Source organism: Theobroma cacao, chromosome 2, assembly GCF_053813885.1.
Source record: "Theobroma cacao isolate CCN51 chromosome 2, ASM5381388v1, whole genome shotgun sequence".
Taxonomy (NCBI): Eukaryota; Viridiplantae; Streptophyta; class Magnoliopsida; order Malvales; family Malvaceae; genus Theobroma; species Theobroma cacao.
The window spans coordinates 8,732,399-8,756,011 of NC_142640.1; the positions used below are offsets into that span (position 1 = coordinate 8,732,399).

Consider the following 23,613-nt stretch of genomic DNA (forward strand, 5'->3'; position numbering starts at 1 on the left):
GAAAAAGTTGATTAAACTCTTATAATTTTATTATAAATCAAATAATTCATTTTTATTGACTATCACTTTTATATTACGACATTTGTCGCATAATATATTAACATATCATTCTAATAACATCATATCATGTAATAATAAAACTTATCACTTAAAAATGATGCATCTAACTTTTTATTTCGTTATATATCCAAAATTAATTGAATGAGAAATTTGTAAAGATAAACTGAACGAATTAAAATGAAATGTAAAAATTATTAATCTGTTAACTTATTTAATAATTTTTTATTATTTGATCTTACAGTAAAATGGGTTGTTGATTAAGTTATGGTAAACCGAGCGCATAGTCCGCAAAGGGTTTCGTTCAAGACCAGGAAAGGCATGATCATCCACTTCGCTAGCTATGGCTGCGACTTTCTGCAGAACACGGAATTGCCGGGCGAGTGTTCTACTTTGTGAACAACTTCACCCCACTTCCTATTCAGAATATGAAAAGAGTTAACCAGACAGAGGAAAGGAACGGATGAAATGAATATTTCCCCCTCAAACTTCCCAGCAACTATCAAAGTTTAGCTCTTCTTTTTATGCCAAAACTGGTTTTCGAAACAATGGCACATTCAATGAGGGTAAAACATTTTCCCTCAATTTTGGACAAAACAATGAAAATATTGTGTAAGACAAGTCCACCTGAAACTAATTCAGGAATTTTCTCTTCTCTTTGGAAAGAAAAAACTAATTCACGAGACCTCTTTCCTTGAAGACATTAAGCATTGCTACACCAATCTTTGCAGGTGATTCAACAACCGTCACTCCAGCCTCCCTTAGTGTCTTGATTTTGTCCTGCGCCGTGCCCTTTCCCCCAGATACTATAGCTGTTTGTACAAAAACAAGGAGCATCACAAATTGACAATTTCAATTGCGTATCCTCTTAATTTTGATACATACAGACATTAAGAACAAAGACAACAATTTACCTTTTTTCTAAATTCTCAAAACATGATACCTTTATTATTATGGGTAGAACATTCTCCTTTTTCCAGTATAAAAAGGTCTTTGAATTACCTTATTTTAGCTTATGCAAGTGAGCATACAAGTAGTTGTAAATGCAATCATAAATCTAATAAGCAAAACATGGAAGCAATTTTGTACCTCCAGCGTGACCCATACGCCGTCCTGGAGGAGCAGTAAGTCCAGCAATGAAGGCTACAATAGGCTTTTTAGTGCCACTTTCCTGTTTCATTTATTAAACAAAACCAGATGTTAAATTCTCTACTGAGAAACAAAGATATTCTCCAGCAATTTGTAGTTTTATACAAGTGCAGTAGAAATGTAATGAACAAGGTTGAATGTTACCAATTACGATATTGCTCTATGAAGCAAGCATATAAATTTGCAAACATGCCCATTAAATCTATGGAAGTAAAAATTAACTAAAGCAGGATGGAGCAAAACCAATTTAGCAAATATTCAGAGAAGAACGAACACATAGGACCATAAGGATAGAGGGGCTAAATAATGTATTCATCATACACGCATATATGAGCACAAACATATATTCATCTGTGGATCCACATATCACAGAGTTATACAGTCATCACTGAATCAAATTATGTGTGAGAAATCCAATCAGATACATAACACTAAGGCAGGTTTCAAACAAAAGTGTAAGATGCAGTCCAAGGTATAATATTGCCATAAGTTACAGTCAAGAAATAAATAAAATTTTACTAATTAAACAGATACCAGATCCCCACCATGTTGCAGACCTTAAGCATATACGTGCACCATACAAGGGTTATAATTGCTCTAGATATTTGTATTCTCTTCCAACTAGATATTTCTTCGTTTATATTTCCTTTACCTGAAGGTAATTTACTTTTGGCTAAGAAGGTAGGATTAAAATCAATGCTTAACATGATTTTCTTTAAGAGAACTAGACTGTAGAAAACATGAATCCTAAATCCTATTAAAAAGTTTAGATGTCATCATTTATGCAAAATAGGACTATTTCCAAGACAATTATGAGCTAAAATATAATTCAGCAGATATTACATTTACATAGAAGATAACTGGCTATCTTACGCTTCAATTTTATCCCAATTGAGGAGAATGAGAGAAGCCAAATTTGTTAGTTGCACAAGTGCTATTAACTATAAATTATTAACCAACTCTGCAAAGTAAATGCAATCTTACTAAATCAAGTGAGAATCTGCATGAAAAGTTTACTTTTTTTTCCCAACCTACGTACAAGCAGTAACTAGTAAGTACTTAGATCAAATTCTGGAACAAGGAGTCCTCGGTTACTTCATGCTAAAGTATTAATATTACCTTTATTAGTGCAGCAGCATCTTCTTCTGCAGTGCCCCCTATCTCACCAATTATAACGATACCTGAATGCAATTGAAATAATTAGATGGTATGCATTCCTATTTATAATCAGTTTAAAGAAAATCTTTACATCATTAACTTTCACCATATACTTCAACTTAAAAGAGGAAGTGCAAAAGACCAAAAAAAAAAAAAAACAATAGAGAACTAGCTATGGTTTAGATAAACATACAAGATGCCAAACCCATAATGGACAAGATACAGCCACATAGTAACAAAGACCATTTAATTTAATAACTACAGTAGAATTAATAATAGTCACAATATACTGATAATAAAAGTAGTCCAAGAGAAACTCCCACTTATGATCTAAATCAGAAAAACATTACCTTCTGTTTGAGGATCGTCAAGGAATTTTGTCACACAATCAACGAAGTTGGTTCCATTAAAAGGATCCCCACCAATTCCTACACAGGTTGATTGCCCCAGACCAACTGCAGTTGTTTGGAAAACCTACGAGATAAAATGACAAATATTTTTATTGACAACTTACTAAAAGAGAGTAAATCATGCCATCAGCATATGCCAAAATGGTGTTATTTTATTGTAAGAAACTGCTTTATATGAGTTTCTTGAGTTCTACGATAATTCAAATTCGATAGCTATCAGCCTATGTATACATTTACTGACTATTGGGACAGATTAAATTCAGATCCAACTCATATTAAGAGAGCCAATTCTATTTATACTTCTCAACTACTTTCATCAAATCAAATTGATCACTTCTAAACTTTCTTTTTTGACACATATTCTTTACGAAATAGAAAATTTTAAATATGAGAACCCACTCCAAGTTTTCTGTAATATAGATATATTAAACAGAAAGGGTCATGTGAACGGTACATAGACCAAAAAAAATAGAGAGACATGTAGTTGGTGCCAACCTATGCCAGAAGAACAAAGCCCCATCTTGTAAAATTATAGTTCAAACTATGAGATTTAAAAATAGTGAAAGAACTACATGCGGTGGCTGCTATTGAAATGCCTACATATTCTGTTAGGCAGAAAGATAAAGGTTCACAATAGCAAAATGCCTAGATAATGATAGGAGTCAGAAGGGGATTAGAAAACAAGCATGTGAAGATGTATCATCAGGCATATAGATACTAACAAGGAAACTATTAAACATATATGAAAGTATGAAAGTAAGGAAGGAAACAGACAATATAATATCCAACAAAAGAAGTGTCTTACTGCTTCATATGTTAAAGTGCCCGATCGAGAAACAATTCCTACGCGACCTGGTTTGTGAATATATCCAGGCATAATTCCAATCTTGCATTCCCCAGGTTTAATGATACCAGGGCAGTTTGGACCAATCAGCCTGGTTTTTGATTGCTGATTAAGGGCCGCCTTCACACGGACCTGCAGTACAAAGATAACAGCCTTAATCTCAAAAAGATCAATAAAATTAATTTCAATCACAACATGGAAGGAGGATATAAACTGTAATTTGGGTCACGGGTGCATACTGCCAACATTCTCTTGGAAGTGCACCTAATGGAAATAAGATGACTGAAATCACTTCTAAAATGACCAAAAAAACAATACAAATCCATTTCCAGAGACAAGGAAGCAGAATTATAAATTTATACACACAATTAAACAAACAGCTTTCCTTCTAAGTTGCCTTCAATTCATTTACCATGTCATGTTGAGGAATTCCTTCCGTGATGCACACAACAAGATCCAATTCAGCTTCCATAGCCTCCATGATAGCAGCCGCAGCAAAAGGGGGAGGCACATAAATGACAGAAGCATTGGCCTTGGTTTCAGCCTTTGCTTCGGCAACTGTGTTGAAAACAGGAAGTCCTAAATGCTCTGTGCCACCCTTCTTTGGTGTAACTCCACCAACCTATCAAACAAGAAATGCGACAAAATTAAGGACTGAAAAAGATAACTATAATTAACAAGCAACATCGGATCATCTCCAAAATTCATACAGACAGAAGGAAATAATTGTAACCTTATCATTTCAGAATTCACATAATATATTACAAAACTAACAGAAACCCAGGTCTCTGACATATATAAAAAATCATGTAAAGGTCTTTTTTTTCCTGCATTTTCACAATTCCCCATCAAGTATTGTAGTAAAGAAAACTACACAAGAGACCCAATAACAGATTCAGAAAATTAAAAAAAGAAAACAGTAACGAAAAATCCATGAAAATTAAATAAGGTAAAAGTTTAATAGGAATATAAAGTACCATCTTAGTGCCGTATTCAATGGCTTGCTCGGTGTGGAAAGTTCCATTCTTTCCAGTGATGCCTTGGCAAATGACGCGAGTATTCTTGTCCACGAACACCGCAGGTTGAGGCGCTGGAGCCGCCGAAAAAGACCGTGATAGAGTCAAAGAAGAAGAGGAAGAGGAAGAGGAAGTGGAGGAGAAGGGACTGAGTGGGGATATTTGAGGGTTGCGAGGAGAAATCTTGGAAGACAAGGATTTGATGAGTCGTGAGGCTTGTCTAGCCATTGCCGCTGCTGCTGATTCAGTATTGGATCTCCCTTGCCTCTTTCGCTGCAAAAAGCAAAATACGAATGCCGGACCAAAATATTGCGTACAAGAGCCCTCTCTCTATTTTGGTCAGCTTTCTCTTCCCATTTTTGCTCTGTAATTATTTTTCCATACTTTTTTTTTTAATTTTTGGTAATGGACTTTCATGGGCCGTGTTTTGGGTCTAAATTGAGCTATGACCCGAAAGCTATTAGTATCCACTTGGTCCTATTAAATATCCAAGGGGAAATAAACTTTTTTTGATCAAAAAATAAAAATTAAATAAAGAATAATCTTTTTTCTTCCCAAATCATTAGGGATGGACATACAAAAAAAAAAGAATGAAAATAGTCAATAATAAATTTTAAAAGTAAACAGCTAATATTAGTAGATTGAATATTCTTCTTTGTAGAGGAATTCGTATTTGAAAATATCTACATATGGATAATTTATCATTCTCTTCTCTTATTTTCTTTCCTATCAAATGAGTTCAAAATTTTAAATATTATCTACACATGCACTATCTCTATGAGCCTATGACTATGATACTCCCTTTTTTTTTTCTAGCAATTTTTGTGCATCAATCAAGGTATATAAATAGGGTTATGCCAATTGAATGCTTCTAAAAGAGTTTTTTTATTTTTTTTTTCTTTTGTTTCTTCTTGAACTTTACTTATTATTAGGAAAGTAAAGAGGGGAGCAGATAAACCTGACAATTAAACATGATTTTGAACATGCTAAAATGAAAAACTAAGTAACTGTTATTTTTGGTTCTCCTGCTTTTGCATTACAATTCAATTTTGATTATCTCTGCTATGGTTGTATGACACATTGATGATCGGCCTGTTGCTGTTGCAGTTGCTACTGCCAATGAGCGCTGCAGGGTACGCAACAAGCTCAGCAGCAGGCTTAGCACCAGACCAAGCTTTAACAGAAGCTCAGCAACTGACCAGACTTAACAGAAGCACAGCAGCAGACACAGCCTATCAAATCAGAACATGATTAGCAGATCATGTAAAGAATATGCAGCAAATTCAGCAGACCAAGTCAGAGCAAGTTTAGCAGAGTAATTCAAATCAGAAACCAAAGTCAACTGCAGTTCAACCACAGCAGATCACAACATCTTCAATCAGTTCAGCAAATCAAGCCTCTATATCTTTCTATTATATGATTTTTCAATGTAACAAATTCTTATATTTAATCAAGATAACAATGTGTCTGTAGTGTATATCAGTGATTGATCGATACAAGGCTTTTTCCATACAAATGATCAAATCGCTTACCGCATCATCCGGGATATATTTTCCCCAAAACTGATGTGCCTTCCACATTGTGTTCATCTGTTCAATTGGGACATTGTTTGTCTCGGGCAAGAAGAGTTTAAAGAAGATAGTCATTATAACCACAAAGCCAGCCAAGAAAAAGAAGAGTCCAAACTTCATGTGGGAAGCATGCCAAGGTTGATGTTCCTCCATGGCTGTTGCACCTTCTTTGCGGCTTCACTGGCATCAACGAGGTGTTGGAATTCCCTGTCAACATTTTCTATGCCACGGATTTTTTTTAGCATTTCTTTTGCTTTCTCAGTGTGACCTCTCTCGAGAATGGAATTGGGAGTATCTGGTAAGAAAAGAGATACAATGGTCGTCATTATTGCAGGAATGGCTGCAAGGGCTAAAGAAAGTCTCCATCCCCATCCACCCTCCATCTTTGCTGTGCCGCAATTAATGAGTACTGCTGCTAGAGATGCTGCTGTAATGGCCATTTGGAAACCCATGTTGAGTGGCTCCTCTAATCTTAGCTGGCATTTCCGATAAATAAACAGGAACAGACTGCCAATGGATAAATAAACAAGTCATATTTGAATATTTTGGGAGAAATGATCTAGTGGAAAGACGAGCAAATATTTACCTGATTAGCAAATCCAACATCCACACCAAGCAGCAAGCGGCCTATGATTAGGAGTTCAGTATTCATGGCGATACCATTGAGAATTGAGCCAACAAGGAAAGCAAGGACTCCAAAGCACATGGAAGCTTTCCGTCCAAAAAGACTAGTTACCATTGAAACAAAGAAGAAAGCTACCAAAGCAGCAAGGTAGAGGGAAGAGGTGAACAGGGTCAGTAGCTGCCCATCAAATATGCAATACTCGCTTTCATATCTGGTTTTATCATTCATTGTTTTGTATGCAAGAGTTGTTCAACCGAGGTCACCCCTCATGCAAAGATTACCAAAGTTTCAATTCAAATCCTGAATAGGTATTAAAAGAAAATGATGGTATAACCAACGAAATGATCCAAACCCGATTTTCCAAGGTTCTAACCAAAGAGGAGACCACCCATGGCAGCAACCATACAATTAGTAACCATGACCAAGGCAGTAACAGTGCCTTCATAGTTCCTTCCCCTACCCTGAGCTACAAAGCCTCCTCCAGCTATCTTTCAAAACAATAGGAAAAGCCCTTTAAACTTCTCAAAACCAGTACATATAATTCGATGCCTTTGTTTCACCTCTCTTGTTTTCTCTTTATGCAAAATCAAGTGTGTTTTTTATTAATTTATATGCCGTCGAACACGAGAAGTGCATCGACAACTTTGTTGCAAAAATGGAGGGAGAAAATCAAAGTTTTTATCCAGAATTTTTGCTCAAAACATTTTCCCTCATCCAGTTTTTGGATATGCAATTGAATGATAGCATTGATCTCAGTGTTGGAAGACAAGTATTTTCTGTTCTGAGCAAAATGCTTAGAAAAACTGCTAAATGTCTCTTTTCCAATTATATCTTAAATCTTAATCCCCATAACGCACTGAACAATAGTTTATCCAGCCATGCTGCGGTTTCCTTTAATTGATAAACCAGAACTTTGGAAGTACTTCTAATTAGTAGTACTCCAATGTCCAGTCTCCGTTTATTTGTTTTTTTCTTTGAAGAAAGCCTAATCAACCCATCTTGATCCTTATTGTTCCAAACGAAAGATCAGACCCACCGGGTCCAGGTGATCAATTTTGCCATTCGTTGGCGAGGGTGGGTCCAATTCGAAGCGGGTCGAGGTGGAGTGTTAAACTGGCAACCGAAGAGGATCCCTTGCACTTTTAGAAGTCCCAACAACATTGGAGATTTTGAAACTTCTAACGTTGACATTTCAGACCAAAAATATCTTATCCTCTCTACCTCTGCGCACAAATATCTTCTCTTTTTCGGATACAATCTTCATCTTTCTCTCTTATCCTTCTTCTTTGGAGAGGAAAACAAAAAGAAAAATGACTGCAACATGCCTCCCTTTATACACACCTGCAACTTCAATCATAACCAAAAGCTCAACCCCAAAACCTTACACTTTCAGCACCTCAACTTCTAAGAAGTTGCCAATATATCATCACTCCTTTACATGCAAAGCTTCAGCTTCGCCATCTTCTTCCATCATGGATTTTGATCTTTATGATCTTCTAGGCATCGATAGTTCCTCAAATCATTCACAGATTAAAACAGCTTATCGCGCTTTACAAAAGCGCTGCCACCCTGACATTGCTGGGCCAGCAGGGCATGACATGGCCATCATTCTTAATGAAGCTTATTCAGTTTTATCTGATCCAGGTTCACGTTTGGCTTATGACAAGGTTAATTACTTAATTTGCGGCTTTTTCTTCACATCTTGCCTATTTTAATGCGACATAGTTTTCTTGATAAATAATTGATTGGGGATCGATGTGAAGTGCAGGAACAAGCAAAGATGGCAGAGCTGAGGGGCTATACAGGGAAACCTTTATATTCAGTGTGGCGTGGATCAGAAAGTGAGCAACGAGCAGTGTTTGTAGATGAAGTCAAGTGCGTTGGTTGCTTAAAATGTGCCTTGTTTGCGGAAAAGACGTTTGCTATTGAATCTCTATATGGAAGAGCACGAGTTGTGGCTCAATGGGCTGATTCTGAACACAAAATCCTGGAGGCGATAGAAGCTTGCCCTGTTGATTGCATTTCGTAAGGATCTTGCTTTTAGAATATGAATTTATCTATTTACTCTGCCTCCAAAATTTTGCAGTTATTCTAAGTTTTAGTACTTATAAGAAAGATAATTGACAATGAAAGTGGCACTATTGTTACCTCATGGGATTGATATGGATTAACATGTATTTGTTCATTAATTCTCTTTTCTGTTAAAGCTTTTTCAAATGCAGTTTTCAGTTTTCGTTGTTGTTTCTCTGAACTAATTAAACAACAGCATTGTGGAGAGGTCGGACCTCGCAGCGCTGGAATTTTTAATGTCCAAGCAACCGCGAGGCAATGTTAGAGTTGGTGTAGGCAACACCGTGGGAGCACGTGTTTCAAACATATTTGTTGATGTGAAGAAATTTCAAACGAGATTTGTTGATGCCATAGACAAAGCTGCTACCAAAGAATCCAAGGTATGGGCCTAAATAGATACTATCTCTTAAAGTAATGAATCTTTTTGAATCGATTTTGCTGTCAAATGCCACAAGTAACTCTGCAAGTGAATTTCAGGAGGCAGACCTCCGTAGAGAAGCAAGGATGTCAGCAATTCATGCGATCAAATCAATTTCAAACTGGTGGTACTGGCAGTCACCCAATGCAGGAACACCAGTAGCAGAATCTCAACTTAGCTTGACACATGTTCCTCCAAAGTCATCAGCACCAAACATTAACAAGCTCCGCGATGCTGCTGCTGCTAGAAAACAAGCAAGAGAGAGTTCAAGAACCGTTGGAACTCGTATCCCATCAAGTTATTTGCATCACGATGAGTATTGGATGCCATCAAGACAAGCTCTTCCAGCTTCAATTCATAACAGCTCTAGCTCTAAAGTTTCATCAAAGCCTTTGCAAACTAATGAGAGGAAGGAAACAGACGACAAAATATTTTATAAAGATAGGAGGAAGAGAAACCCGGTCGAATGGGGAATTCCAATGGTGGCCGCAATAATTGCTGCTGTTATAGTTCGGCAACAAGTTGGAGACAGAGTGGTTGGTGAAATAACAGAACATATAGGCGGTTCTTTGGCACTAACAATGGTTAATAGCTCTTGGCTACAGGTTATTTTAGCAGGAATTACATGGTATTTGATCGGATCTGCAGTGGTGGAGGTAATAGAAACTATTAGGAATAGGTGAGAAAGTTACACTGAACAGGAGGAAACTTTCATTGATTTATAGTATATAAAATGGATGTGAAGTTCATTTGCATAATGACAAAATTTCATAGCTAAATAAAAAGTTTATAATTATTGATTTGTATACAATTTTTACTCAGCCAGCACCGAAACCTGTAGTTAACTTTTCATTCCTTGTTCATCTTTAATGTGAATGGTAAAAGAATAGAAAGATCAGAACAAAATCAGTCTCCAATAAGGAGAAGAAAGAATAGAGATCCCTGCTCAATCTGAGTCTTCTGAAAAAACCATTCAAACTCCAAAGCTAACCATAATCGCTGTGGTTCTAGGCAGAGTGATGGCCAGGGTAAATTTTAATCAAGATATCAGATATACAAAAAAGAAATGTATTTCATTATTGAGGAGTTCCAGATACTGTAATTTGGAACAACATTTGGTGCAAAGTAAGGATCATAACTTGTCAGAAAGATATTCAATCCATCCGTCTACTGTGGCAAAGTATTTTCTTCGCCAGTTTGAACTGATGCAAAGTGGTGCAATGACACTCCAGAATCCGACAGCATATGATATAAACACTAGTGAATAGAACAACAAGTGATTATCCAGGACGCTGTCCTCTGCTCTTTCATTTGGATTTTCTTTTCCTCCGTCATCTTCGTTGTCATTTCCTGAGCATTTTCTTAGTAATTGATCTCCGCAGAGTTTTTGGTTGCCTTGGAAGCTACTTTCAGAGAATGTTGAAAGTTGTTCATTAAATGGGATCCTTCCTGAGAGGTTGTTGAAGGCAACAGAAAAAGTTGAGAGAGTATTGATCTGGACAATTTCAGGAGGTATCTGTCCTGTTAGGTTGTTGTGGGAGAGATCCAGACTCTCCAAATTGGTGAGATTTTTGAAGGATGTTGGAATATGACCTGTTAATAGGTTTTGTGACAGGTTCAAAGAGTGCAGTTCTGATAATTCACCAATCTCGTATGGAATGGCGCCAGCCAATTCATTAACTGAAAAATCAATCCCAGTCATGAGAGTAAGGGGGATACCTTGGTACGAATATGAATTCCCCTTGGTGGTGAAATCAATTGGAACCCATGAGTTTGCTTGGAACTTCTTTCTCCAGACTGAATTGTTATTGAGGCAAGAAGGAATATTCCCTGAAAATTTATTTTTTGAGAAATCTAAGAACTGCAACATTTGCATTTGGCATAATTGCTTGGGAAGATGTCCTCTGAACTGATTTGCTCCTAGAAGAAGTGCTCCTAATTGCATGAAAACTGGTAGATTTGAGATGGTCCCTGACAGTTGGTTATGTCGTACATCTATCAGCTTCAAAGACGAACAGTTTGACAAGCAAGCTGGCATATTCCCCACAAAGAGATTATTGTGAAGCAGCAACCATGTCAGTTTCGGCATACCGCAATTTTCTGGAAGCGGCTCGCCATGCAAACTATTGTTTGACAGATTCAAGTACCATAATGGGGAATTCTGGGTCAGACCAACTGGGACTACTCCGGAGAGGAGATTGTTAGACAAGTCCAAGCTTTGTAGATTTTTCAGCTCACCTAAAGAAGGGAGAATATTACCAGAAAATTGATTGGAGGATGCATTGAATTTATACAGCTCAGGGAGGACTAGAATGATATTTGTAGGCAGGTGCCCATCCAAATGATTGTCAGAGATATCTAGGCTAGTAAGTGTAGATTTATTTTGGCGGCCTAGAGGAAATTGACCAACGAAGGAATTGCCTCTCAGGCTTAATACAGAAGAAACATTATGAAGCATCCAAGTGGGGAAGTTTCCAACCAGTAAGTTGCTGGATAAATCTAGGTTTTGCAACTTATGTTGGGTAGAAAGGAATCTAGGAATTATGTGACCACTCTGACGATTGAGGTTGCATCCTGCCAAAAACAAATGTTGCACTTGGAAAGAAGGATGCCAAATTGTAGTTTCAGTTTCAACTTCTAATTGGTAATTGTACGAAAGATCTAGATGACTAAGTTTCGTAAAATTTGCAAAAATGGAAAATGGCAGCAGGCCTTCAAATGGGTTATGGGAAACGCCAATTAACTCAATATTTGATAGATTAGCAAGAAAGGAGGTAAGGTTTCCCTGAAATCGGTTCTTTGACAATTTCAGAGCTCTGAGTGATGGCATATTGCCCCAACAGGTTGGCACAACATCTTCAATTGAGTTATCTGAAAGATCCAGCGATTCTAAGTAAACGAGTTCACAGATTGCTGCATGACAAGCCAAGATAGTCTTAAGAAATTATCATAAATAGCTATTAATTCAACGGCAGCAAAGACTTAAACTAAAGCAGGACTGAAAACCTCACCTTCGGGATTTGTCAGTCCACCAATATGATTCCCTTCGAGATGCAATTCCTGCAATTGCTTGAGTTGAGAAAACAAACTCATATCTGGAAACCATTGATCGTCATCTTGCTTCTCATGGTAAAAGAAAATTCTGATCACATGAGAGCTTGTGGGGCTACAATGAACCCCATCCCACCTGCAACAGTCAACGGAGTGTCTGTCTGGATAAAAATATTCACATGCATAGCCCATAGATTCTCTTATGTCCTGAAGAGCCCTCTTCTCCTCATCCAAACAACCTAGGCTGCATCCAAGGTTGCAACAGATTATCATCGTCATAAACAAAAACAAAATGCCACTATCAGGTGAGAAATTGTTCATATTGACATGCCAAATTATTCTAACAACAAAAATCAGTAACTTGTTTTCTCTTTTAGGAAGTTCCAACTCTGTATTATTACGCATACGGAACCTTATTGAATGTGCCTAGCTCTATGGAAAACTTGTGACTAAAGAAATTTGGAAAGCACCCTAATTGTTCAAACAACAGTCCAGGAACTAAAACTTCTACTCCTTTCTCAAATCAAGACAAAATTTCTAGTCCTACTTTCATACTCCAATAACAGCTGTCGTAGATCACTTCCGAGAAAAACTTCCCAAGTCAAAAGTTAAACCTTTGCTATTGACCCTTCTGATTATGATACAATCTGACAAAATGCACGGGAAATTTCCCTTAGTCAAGTGAATTTCTTTGCTGTTGTCCCTTTGGTTGTAATAAATTTACGTGGAATTGTTAATATCCCAAGTCGAACTCACAGGTCCAGCAATTACCTCCTATTTTGCAGTAGACCAATTTTCAGTGTTGATTGGATGGAAAAACGCGTTCTTCTTCTGGTTCAAAGGGACATATTTTTCTAACTTCTTGTTTCCGTTTTCTTCACTTTCCTCTCTTGACCATCTCCATCTGACACAGACAGCCAGAAGTTCAGTGTTAGAGCAAATAGCTAGCGCAATTGACTTCATAAACACGAGAAACTTTAGTTGGCGAGAAGAAAGAGCAAGTCTGTTTATTAAAATTCAAAGAGAGATTGTGCCTGCTTAGGATGTTCAACAATTTCATTCTCATCATGGAGATCACTGTCGTCTATAGGTGCTTCTTATTACTCTTGCTTCTGTGTATAGTCCTTAATTGCCGAGGTTGCATGATGGAAGAAAAGGATGCTCTCCTACAAATTAAAGCTTCAATAAACAGCCCAGAGGGAACTGCTTTCTCAAGCTGGTACGGAGAAGATTGTTGCCAGTGGGAGGGTGTTGAATGCGATGCATCCACCGCTCGTATCAGACGCATCTTCTTTCACTACCAAAGGGATCAAAGCTTGCTTGAAAATTGGTATCCAAATGCTACCCTATTTGCGCAGTTTAAGGGCTTGAAAGAACTTGAACTGCCAGGGAATCGTATCAAGGGATTCACTTCACTTGATGGTAAACACTGATACTTCACTCTATGACTTATAATTGGAACTTTCTCAATATGTATGTACTAATTTTATGGTCTGCACTTTGCAGAGCTTCAAAAACTCAAGCACCTTCAAAAGCTGAATCTGCATGACAACTTAATAGAAAACGCTTCGTATCTCTGCTGGGGGAAGGGGGCATTGCCTTCTCTTTATTCCTTAGATTTGTCCAAAAACAGGTTACTAGGTCATATTTCAGAATGCTTCTGTGATAGCCTGACCTTAACGGAACTAATCCTGTATGATAACCATCTCCAAGATAACATTTTTACATGGTTGAGTAATATGACTTCACTCAAATGTCTAGACCTCTCTGACAATCAATTCAGTGGTTCCTTTCCTTCCTTTCTAGTCCACAACCTAACAAATATTGAGACACTTACAATCTCTAGAAATCAATTCAAAGGCAGGGTTTCGTTTTCCATTTTTGCCAATTTGTCAAGGCTCCGTCAGCTTGACATTTCAGACAATGCCCACTTGAAACTGGAAACAGAGTCCCCGACTTGGTTCCCATCTCTCAACATAACTGTGCTGAATTTAGCTGGTTGTAACCTACGAAATATCCCCAGCTTCCTCTCCACACAGAACCAGCTGGAGTTCCTAGATCTATCGGACAATTTAATCATAGAGAAATTTCCTTCTTGGCTGATGAAGAATACCATTTCAGAATTACGGATTGGAGGCAACAGTGTGAGTGGGCCATTCCCTAAGACCTTTCGGAACTTGAGTTCACAGCTTACTTCGCTAGACATCTCCAACAATAGCTTCTACGGGCCATTACCTGAAGATATCAACGTGATTTTTCCAGAGTTGCTTGTCCTAGACGCATCCTTAAATGTCTTCAGAGGTGGCATACCCCCATCCTTCGGTAGATTCAAACGATTTCTCGTTCTGAAGTTATCAGGCAACAAATTACGTGGAGAGATTCCCTACCTTATGACAAGTAATATGAGTTCCCTTGAGTATTTGTGTTTGAGCAACAACAACTTGGGAGGAGACGCACTTCTCAAAAATTCAAGTTTGCCCAAGCTTATGGTACTAGATCTTGGCAGGAATGACTTCACCGGGAACTTCCAAGATAGCCTGTCGAGGAGTTTCTCACAATCGTCCGCATTCCCTCAATTAAGAGTACTCATTCTTAGAGGGAACCGTTTGCAAGGGCAAATACCGCAGCAACTGTGCCGAATGAGACGTTTGAGTTTATTAGACCTTTCTAACAACTATCTTTCTGGTAACATTCCCGAATGCATTGACAACATCACTTCTTGGACAGCGGTGGATCAGAGGGGTGCTGAAATGATATCATACCATCTTTATATTATGACCTGTTTAGATTTGTCCTGCAATAGATTGACTGGTTCAATTCCCCTCCAAATTACACAACTGAAAGCAATCATAGTGTTGAATATGTCCCATAATCTTCTCACGGGTCAAATACCGGCATCCCTGGGAAACTTAGAAGCGCTGGAAGCGTTGGATCTTTCCCATAACAAGCTCTTTGGTGAATTATCCCAAGAATTAACTGCTCTTTCATTCCTTTCGTTTTTCGACGTTTCTTTGAACAACCTATCAGGCGCGATACCACAAGGAAAACAGTTTGATACGTTTGCGAATGACAGTTATGTAGGCAATCCCGGTCTTTGTGGCATCCCACTTGAAAGGAAATGTGGTGCACATACACAGAAACCATCCTATGTCTTGTCAAATACGGCCACCACGTGCAGTTTCCTGTTTCATTGCATTGTTTTTATTCTTGTTATAAATTTCATTCTCTTTCCATAGAATAAAAATTGGTTGGGCCTCCATGGAGACAATGTTTTGCATCTTGTTATACATGCTATTTATTTTTAAATTTATCCGTGATATACTACTAATGATATGCATGTGAATATTTGTTAATTATTGAATTCACCGATAGTCCACTGCTTTTTATTAACATCTCAGTTTCATTCATAATCTTAAAATTTTAAATGTGTAAATGCTATGACTAGGTCTAAATACGTTTGTTACGTGGAATGAACATGGTCTGTACATAGAGTTTTTTTTTGTGGAAAGGTGAATTAATGATAAATTTCTATATATTGTTGCTTCAATCACTTGAGATTGAAATTCACAAAATAGATTAGAAGGATTTCATTCTTATTTTAGCATACAATTGGCCATGACTTTCTTTGAAAAAATGATAATAATTCTCAGAGATTACAACCAACAATCATCTGTTTTTTGTTTCTTATGGGAACTAATATATATTAGAATTGATATTTAATTTCATGCTTTCACATACCATACCTTTCGGTAGCAGTGCAGCGCTCGAATGTCTGTAGTACAAGCACAAGATGCTATACCGGTAACATGCATCACAAACACAAGAAATGCTTCAAATTTTCATCTTCCAAATACATGCAATCATTGCCAATGACATTCACATCCAGATAATTTCTAATGAAATACTCTGCATCAAGTTTGCAAAAGTAGATCATATATCTATCTGATCCACTACAGCTTGCAAGAATACTCAGTAGCGGTACTTAGTAGAGTAATCTTTTGGAGCAATTACTAGACCACGACCCTTCCTTGCCCCACGGTATACAGTCTCAACAATGTCTATGAACTCCTGCTTGTCCTTGAGAGCCCAGTTAATCTTGTTGTTATTTCCAGTGCCAAGATCAATCATAATATGCTTGTTTCTGAAGAAGAACATGACCGTGGAAGGATCGTACAGCTCATACATTGTGTTAAAATCAGGCACTTCTGTTATGTCCACAAGATAAATCACAGCAAAGTTCTTTATCGTTTCGGCAACTGAAGCAAGCACTTCATCCATCTGAAAACACAAATCAAATTAACTAATTGACCACAAATTAAGTATAACAATAACACTCTTTTCATTCCAGAGGAAGAAGAAGCAAGTCAATAGCAAAGCATTCATTTCATATTGAATAAATAAATAAATAATGACACAAAATGCAATTTCCTGATATGCAGGTCTCCGAAGAAGGAAAAAAAAAAACAAAGGGCAGAATGCTATAAAAAAATCTAATAAAAGGCCATGCACACACTTACACACATCTAAAGGTAACCTGAATATTAGCAAAACAAAAAACCTATTCTCTATCATGTCAACAGGCACAACCAAAAAAATCCATTTAAAGCCATTATTACACAAGGGAATAAATTTATAGCAGGTCCCCATTTCCCAAGGGTGCAGCTTGAGCAGGAAAAAATTACTGCAACTTAGACAAGTTGCTTCTAGATTCATTAAGCAGAATAATGGGAGATGTCTAGAATGAGATTGTGAAGTTTGATTGGCACAGGCTTATATGGTTTGAATTTTATAATCCCAAGCATGCTTTGATTGCTTGGCTGGCTGTGCTTGCTAGACTTCCTACTAAGATAGGCTTCTTTCATAGGGGATGTCCGTCAGCGGGAATTGTATGTTTTACCAACAAGAGCTGGACACTAGAGTATCACTTGTTTATTACATGAAATTATTCTAACAACATTTGGCAGCAGGCGCTGCTGCCCCGTAAAATTTGCTGACAAGTTGCAGCCAGGAGAGAAAGCTGCAATAGGCAGTTAGAAGGTTAAAAGCGAAAACACTCATAACTGTCATTTTGCATGTAGCCTGGACTGTTTATGCATATCATCTTTCGAGGGAGAAACAACAGGGTATATGGGCTCAATGCAAGAACCCGCTCACAGATTTATGACAGCATTGCAGATGCTGTTCGTTTGAGACTTTGTGACATGAAGAATATTGCTTCAGAATCTGTTTATAGGGACCTATGCATTACATGGGGGCCGAACAGTTCTATGTTTGATTAGTTTGTAGAATGTTATCTTCACAGCATGCTGCCTGTATTATTGTTGTCTTCACAGTTTGTTCTACTTGTAGCGATTTTACTGCTTCTTTGGGTAATACAAATTTGGCTTATCCAAAGAAAAAAAAAAAAAACAGCCACAAAATGTAACTCTCATCCAAGTAAATTAATGTAAGTTCAGTCTTTAAGTATTTGACCAGAGGGCACAAACAAATTGAAGAGAAAGCTAGTAAGTTACTGGTAAGTGAAAATAGAACTTAGTGACTACTTCATTGTCATACATTTCAGTGAAGGGGTGGAAATTTTAATTTGGTGATTGAAACAATGCTTCAGAATATAAACCAGTAAGTCATTATCAAAAGCTCTGTGTCATTCCTTTTTGCTCACTTGAAAAGGATGCTAACTATCTACTCAGCTAAACCATTGGGCTCAATAAGATGACGGAAAAACAGTGAGTCATTATCAAAAGCTCTATCTATCTTTCCTTTTTGCTAACTTAGAGAAGATTCTAACTTCCTACTCAACTAAACCATTTGCTCAATGAGAAGATGACAGTTCAACTTCAAGCCATGTTCATATTGAAATGTCAAATGATAATATCAATTTTGGTTTTATGTCAAAATATTTTTTATTTGATCTAACCATAACTAAGAATTAATTTATTTATAAAATGATTTATGTTGCATTGAAATTCTCGTGTAATTCAATTCATGAGAGAGAGATTAAAATTGGGGAAAAATGCAAGAAAAGCTACTTGATAAATATCTAACATTCTACATAAAAAAAAAAAAAACTCTTAAAAGAAATTAGCTTAATGGCCACTATGCACAAGTTCACCTAACAAAATTAAAAAAAATAAAACCGGGCTTTTTTCAATTTAAAGGTTCTTTCAACTTAATAAACATAACAGCGGCAGCAGACATATTTTAAGAACTAAGAACAGTACATTTTGCATAAGCAGGAGAACGACAGCAAAGAGATGTGCACTTTTCAAGCATCTTTCCCTAACAAAGTCATCTCTGTTACCACATTTCAAAGAAAGCAAAGAAGGGTGCTCACTAGCAGCACCAGGCGATTGAAGACCAATGCAAGGCCGTTGTTTAAAATTTAACAAAGGTTTAAAAGGGCAAATTAAAGCAATTGAAGGTATCCATCCTACTAGTATGGTAGAAAGACCTATCGCACCTGTGAAAGTCTTGTGCTTGACTAAAATTTTGTTAAACAATATCCAACTTGACTAATTGCCTATCACAAAATACTAGAAACAATCAGTTCACTAGCAGAGTCAATTCTCATCGAATTCCAATCATACTAAATTCGATGAAAATTTTCAAACATATAGGGAACATAGGATTTATTGAATACTTTTTCTAATTCTAGTAATGAAACTGAAATCAAAAATAAAAATGGCACTTGTTTTTCTCTGAACAAGAAAGATCCAGAAATAGTAGGAAATTTCCCTAATTAAAGAACAATTCGAATTAAAAGCGATTGACAGAGAGGAGAACGATGCAGTGTACCTGCATGCAGGTTTCGTCCCAGTCGTGGCCGAATCGGATGACAACGAGACGCTCTTCCTCCGCCAGGATGGCCTGATCTACAGCCCATCCGGAGTGCAGATGTGGTAGCAGATACGACATCGTTACTTCGTTTCCCCTCTCTCTCCAAAATCTAAATTTCCTTTTCACCGATGAAATGCTTTTGCCCTCTAATTTTGGGTCTGAAACCCTAGTTTATAAACCAAACATTTTGAAATGTCGGTAGAGTTAGCCCAATGCGTTGACACGCAAGCCGGCGCAATCGAGCATATTTGCTAACTAAAATTACGAATAAAACCTATCAAAACGCAGCGTTTGGATCTTCTCGAATGGGCAAGCACAATATGTTTACCATAAACCTTATTGCAGGAGATATCAGTCCACCAGGGTTATGAATGAAGATAATTAGAAAAAAAAAAGTAATTAATTAAGAAAGTTTTAACATTTGTAATTTTCACTTGTTGGAATTCTGAATTTAAACTCAATTCATGCAATTTTAAATTTTAAAAATAAAATTTAAATAAATTTATAAACTACGAATTCATTCTTAATTAAAGAACATATTTAATAAGTGATAAAAGATTTTCAAAACCCATCCTTGATATTTTATCCATCTCGTTATATTGACATTGTGCTCATAAAGAATAAAAAAAAACTCTTATATTAATATATATATTCGTTTATCTCTTGTACAAATTTCACATAAATAAAAAATTAAATCTACTTTAATACCAAATCCCACCTATCAAAACTTAAATCCAACTTTATATGAGGCTAAAACCCTAAAAATAAAATTATATATCACCGCCTCACATTTCTAACCAAAAGACGTGCTGCATTTGTGGTAAAAAAATTTATATTTATACACCAACACCCACCCCACCTCATCTCTTGTTTTCGCAATTTGGCATCAGCAAGAATTCCAACGATAATGTATGCACCAAATTAAAGTAACAATAGAAATGCCTACAATATTTATCTCTATTTATTCATCTGAATTCTGCAATAAAAACACCTTGAAGAATCTTTCATCTGAATTCCGCAATAAAAACAACTTGAAGAACCAACACAAGCGTGACTTACAGAAACGCATGCAGGCCTGTTATATCTTGAATTCCAGTCACAAAAATGCCACATCAACAAAGGTAAAAATTATCAAAACCCAGAATACTGCTAAGAGAAATTAATTTTGTCACATGATTTAGGAAAAATAAACGTGTTTAGAATCTTCTGGGGTGCCTACCTGCATGCAGGTGTCGTCCCAATCATGGCCGAAACGGATGATGACAACACGTTCTTCCTCGGCCAGGATGGCTTGATCGACAGCCCACCCTGAGTGCAGGTGCGGTAACAAGTAAGACATCTCTTCTCCCCCACTCTCTCTCTTTCGCGTTTAAGTTTTTTTTAACTTCTTTTCCCTTGTGGCCCAACGGCAATCTAACAGGGCAAGGTTGAAGGATGTGTCTCACTACTGCTAATAGTTCAATTATTTATAGGATGGCGATGAAGGCTCTGGAAAGGTCCTGAGTCTTCGGCAGTGCAGACTGCAAATGAAGCTACCCGCCACTAAAATGGTGCCACATGTCTAACTTATTGATCACTTCTGAGCCCGGTCCCCAGTTTTGTTTTATTAGTTAAATAATGTATTTCTTTTATCAAAATGTTATTTGAAGTGACAAAGAAGCGAAGACACTGCTTCCCCCCTTCCCTCCCCCCCCGGCCCCCCCTTCCTCTTCTTTAGATCAAATTTTTCCATATGTCAATGGCGTCCTCCTTAAAATGCTCCTCATACAAGAAATACGAAATCAGAAAGCGAGACCCAAACCCCAAAACATCTGCTCTATTAGTAATCGACATGCAAAACTATTTTTCCTCTATGGCCAAACCTATTCTCAACAATGCAATCACCACCATCAACCTCTGCCGACAAGCTTCAATCCCCGTTTTCTTCACTCGCCACTGCCACAAGTCCCCTGCGGACTACGGCATGCTCGGGGAGTGGTGGGACAACGATCTCATCTTTGACGGCACCGTTGATTCCGAGCTAATCCCGGAGATCGGACAGCTAGCCAGAGCCAACGAGGTGGTGGAGAAAAACACGTACAGTGCGTTCCAGAACACGCGCCTGCAGGAGATGTTGCTGGAGAAAGGAGTGGAGGAGGTTGTAGTTACCGGTGTGATGACGAATCTGTGTTGCGAAACGACGGCTCGTGAAGCGTTTGTGAAAGGGTTTAGGGTGTTTTTCTCAACGGATGCTACGGCTACCTCGGATTTGGAGTTGCATGAGGCTACTTTGAAGAACATGGCTTACGGGTTTGCTTACCTCGTCGACTGCAAGGGGCTTCAGCAGGGGCTTTTTGGGAATGAGATAAACTGACAAAGTGACTTTGTTTCCCATGACCAAGAAATTGTATAATAGCCGGTTTCATTTCTTTTTTTTTTTTTTTTTTTTTTTTGTGGCAAAACAATCGGTTTCACTTCTGTAATCTTCCTTAATTTTTTTTCCCTGTCTTTTCTTATATCTATGTCTTTTGTTAGGTGTATTTTGTTTGAATGATGATTTTTTTAACTCGAGTTTTGGTTTGTCATAATTCATAAGAATGACTACTTCTGCTGAATTTTTTTTTTCAAAACGAAATAAAACATTGGCTGAAAGGGCACTTTAATGTTAAAGCGTAATAAGCATAAAGCTTTGTTCTTTTATCTTGAAGACGTGCATCAAATTGGAGCATATGATATCCCAATCAAACCCTCAAGTTTGTCCAACATTAGCGCAGGGCGGGACGATTCCTTTTGGCACTGGACAAGAACTTGGACAAAAAAAAAAAAAAGATTAAGGGAGGTTCGTGAGAGAGAAGAGCAATATTGGTTGATCTTTCAAAGATCAAGGCTGAATTGGTTAACTTTTGGGGATCAAAACACAGTTTTTTCACCAAGTGACTAGGCAGAGAAGACAATTTAATAAGATTCTACGCTTGAAAGATGAGAATGGGGAATGGATTGATGAGGAGAGCGAGATTATTGGAAGTTTTGTTCAATTTTACAAGGGTCTGTTTCAATCCAATGGTCACAGAGATTGGTGAAATGTAGTAAGCTATGTCCCAAGCTCAGTTACTAAGGAGGTGAATGAAAACCTGACTATGGAAATGACTGAAAAACAAATATTTGAGGCAGTCCTTAGTATAAGGGCTCGGGCCCTGATGGATTTAATGGTTTTTCTTTCAAAAATATTCGGGAAGGTAGTGAAGGAAGATGTTCTGAAAGCTGTTAAAGCTTTTTTCATAGTGGCACAATTTTTGAAGGAAATTGTGGTGATTCCAAAGACCAAAGCCCCTGAAAGTGTTCACAGTTTTGCAACGTTACCTATAAACTGATCCCCAAAGCGATGGTGAACAGAATGAAACCTTTCCTGGGAAATTTGATAACAGAATTAATGTGCTTTTGTTTGGGAAAGATAGATTCACGATAACATAGTGGTATCGCAAGAGGTATTCCACTATCTGAGACTGAAAAGAAAGGAAGGAAGAATGACATTGCCATGACGGTGGATATGAATAAGGCACATAGGGTTGAGTGGGAATTTTTTAAAGGCTGTTATGCTTATATGTGACAACTGTGTCTTATTCTTGATCATAAATCACAAGCCTTCCAGTTAATTTCTTCCTTCTATAGATTTTAGGCAAGCTGATCCTCTCTCTCCATATTTGTTTCTTTTTGCTGTTAATGTCATTTCTAGAATGGTCCTTATTGAAATTCAAAATCACAACATTAAAGGTCTTGACTTGTCAAAGAATGTTGAGTATTGTACAGGAACATAGCAAGGCATCAGGGCAAATATTGAATCTAGAGAAGTCCAGCATTGTATTTAGTGCCAATACAGAAGGCTAGAAAAGAAAGGACATAGCAAAGTGCCTTGGTATCCCAAAAGCAGAAAATTCAGGTAGCAGAAAGCAGGGGACTTATCTTGGTATTTCTTCCTCCTTCTAGGGGAAATCAGAAAGTAAGCTATGGCTTATGTAAGAGATCGAATGCTTCAAAAACATCTACTTTGATCTTATGGAGGAAGAGAAGCTTAGATCAAGGCAGTGGCATGTGTAATACCAACATATACTATGGCTTGCTTCAGCTTGCCTAAGAAGATATGCGCAGACTCAACCCAGCCGTGGAAATATTTGGTGTTGACGGAAGGAACAAGATGGCAGCATTCATTGGAAGAGTTGGAACAGTCTTACAAAGGCAAAGAAGGATGGTGGTATGGGATTAAAGGACTTGGTTCCCTTCAAAAAGGCTCTACTAGCTAACCAGTGCTGAAGGTTGTTAAAGGATCCAGAGCAATTGTGGGCTAAAGCTGTCGAAGGGCTATGTTTTCCTCTTTGATCAGTCTTGGGGGCAAGAAGAGGGGCGATGGCCTTGCGGGGATGGCGTAGCTTA

General features: G+C 37.5%; 6 protein-coding genes and 1 pseudogene across 8 annotated transcripts; 3 read left to right on the plus strand and 4 right to left on the minus strand.

The window, feature by feature from the left end:
• Window positions 1–546: 546 nt before the first annotated feature.
• On the minus strand, window positions 547–5,001 carry LOC18608485 (Succinyl-CoA ligase, alpha subunit). The gene is made up of 7 exons (XM_018115798.2): window positions 4,596–5,001; window positions 4,031–4,240; window positions 3,580–3,750; window positions 2,715–2,838; window positions 2,326–2,387; window positions 1,147–1,228; window positions 547–869 (listed from the first exon to the last, which is right to left on the minus strand). The coding sequence occupies exons 1-7, from the start codon at window positions 4,860–4,862 to the stop codon at window positions 730–732; spliced, it is 1,056 nt and encodes a 351-aa protein (XP_017971287.1). The 5' UTR covers window positions 4,863–5,001; the 3' UTR covers window positions 547–729.
• A 1,320-nt stretch (window positions 5,002–6,321) lies between these two features.
• LOC18608486 (sugar transport protein 10-like) lies at window positions 6,322–8,021 on the minus strand (annotated as a pseudogene).
• LOC18608487 (DNAJ heat shock N-terminal domain-containing protein) lies at window positions 8,011–10,224 on the plus strand. The gene is made up of 4 exons (XM_007043210.3): window positions 8,011–8,497; window positions 8,599–8,855; window positions 9,097–9,280; window positions 9,378–10,224. The coding sequence occupies exons 1-4, from the start codon at window positions 8,141–8,143 to the stop codon at window positions 9,999–10,001; spliced, it is 1,422 nt and encodes a 473-aa protein (XP_007043272.2). The 5' UTR covers window positions 8,011–8,140; the 3' UTR covers window positions 10,002–10,224.
• An 85-nt stretch (window positions 10,225–10,309) lies between these two features.
• LOC18608488 (receptor-like protein EIX2) lies at window positions 10,310–12,839 on the minus strand. 2 transcript variants are annotated; one of them, XM_088803194.1, is made up of 3 exons: window positions 12,330–12,839; window positions 11,038–12,231; window positions 10,310–10,911 (listed from the first exon to the last, which is right to left on the minus strand). In XM_088803194.1, the coding sequence occupies exons 1-3, from the start codon at window positions 12,772–12,774 to the stop codon at window positions 10,451–10,453; spliced, it is 2,100 nt and encodes a 699-aa protein (XP_088659320.1). In that variant the 5' UTR covers window positions 12,775–12,839; the 3' UTR covers window positions 10,310–10,450. The 2 variants fall into 2 exon arrangements, with proteins under 2 accessions (XP_088659320.1, XP_017970366.2); XM_018114877.2 differs by having other exon boundaries at window positions 10,310–12,231.
• A 537-nt stretch (window positions 12,840–13,376) lies between these two features.
• On the plus strand, window positions 13,377–15,679 carry LOC18608489 (receptor-like protein 33). The gene is made up of 2 exons (XM_007043212.3): window positions 13,377–13,791; window positions 13,876–15,679. Exons 1-2 carry the CDS (start codon window positions 13,413–13,415, stop codon window positions 15,603–15,605), a joined length of 2,109 nt encoding a protein of 702 aa, XP_007043274.3. The 5' UTR covers window positions 13,377–13,412; the 3' UTR covers window positions 15,606–15,679.
• A 391-nt stretch (window positions 15,680–16,070) lies between these two features.
• Window positions 16,071–20,642, minus strand: YLS8 (mRNA splicing factor, thioredoxin-like U5 snRNP). Of its 2 annotated transcripts, none has more exons than XM_018115824.2 (2): window positions 20,426–20,642; window positions 16,071–16,647 (listed from the first exon to the last, which is right to left on the minus strand). In XM_018115824.2, exons 1-2 carry the CDS (start codon window positions 20,543–20,545, stop codon window positions 16,339–16,341), a joined length of 429 nt encoding a protein of 142 aa, XP_017971313.1. In that variant the 5' UTR covers window positions 20,546–20,642; the 3' UTR covers window positions 16,071–16,338. The 2 variants fall into 2 exon arrangements, with proteins under 2 accessions (XP_017971313.1, XP_007043276.1); XM_007043214.3 differs by lacking the exon at window positions 20,426–20,642 and adding an exon at window positions 19,165–19,421.
• Window positions 20,643–20,900: 258 nt separating this feature from the next.
• On the plus strand, window positions 20,901–21,825 carry LOC18608491 (nicotinamidase 3-like). Its single transcript, XM_007043215.3, has one exon. The coding sequence runs from the start codon at window positions 20,939–20,941 to the stop codon at window positions 21,557–21,559; it is 621 nt and encodes a 206-aa protein (XP_007043277.2). The 5' UTR covers window positions 20,901–20,938; the 3' UTR covers window positions 21,560–21,825.
• The last annotated feature ends 1,788 nt before the right edge of the window (window positions 21,826–23,613 follow it).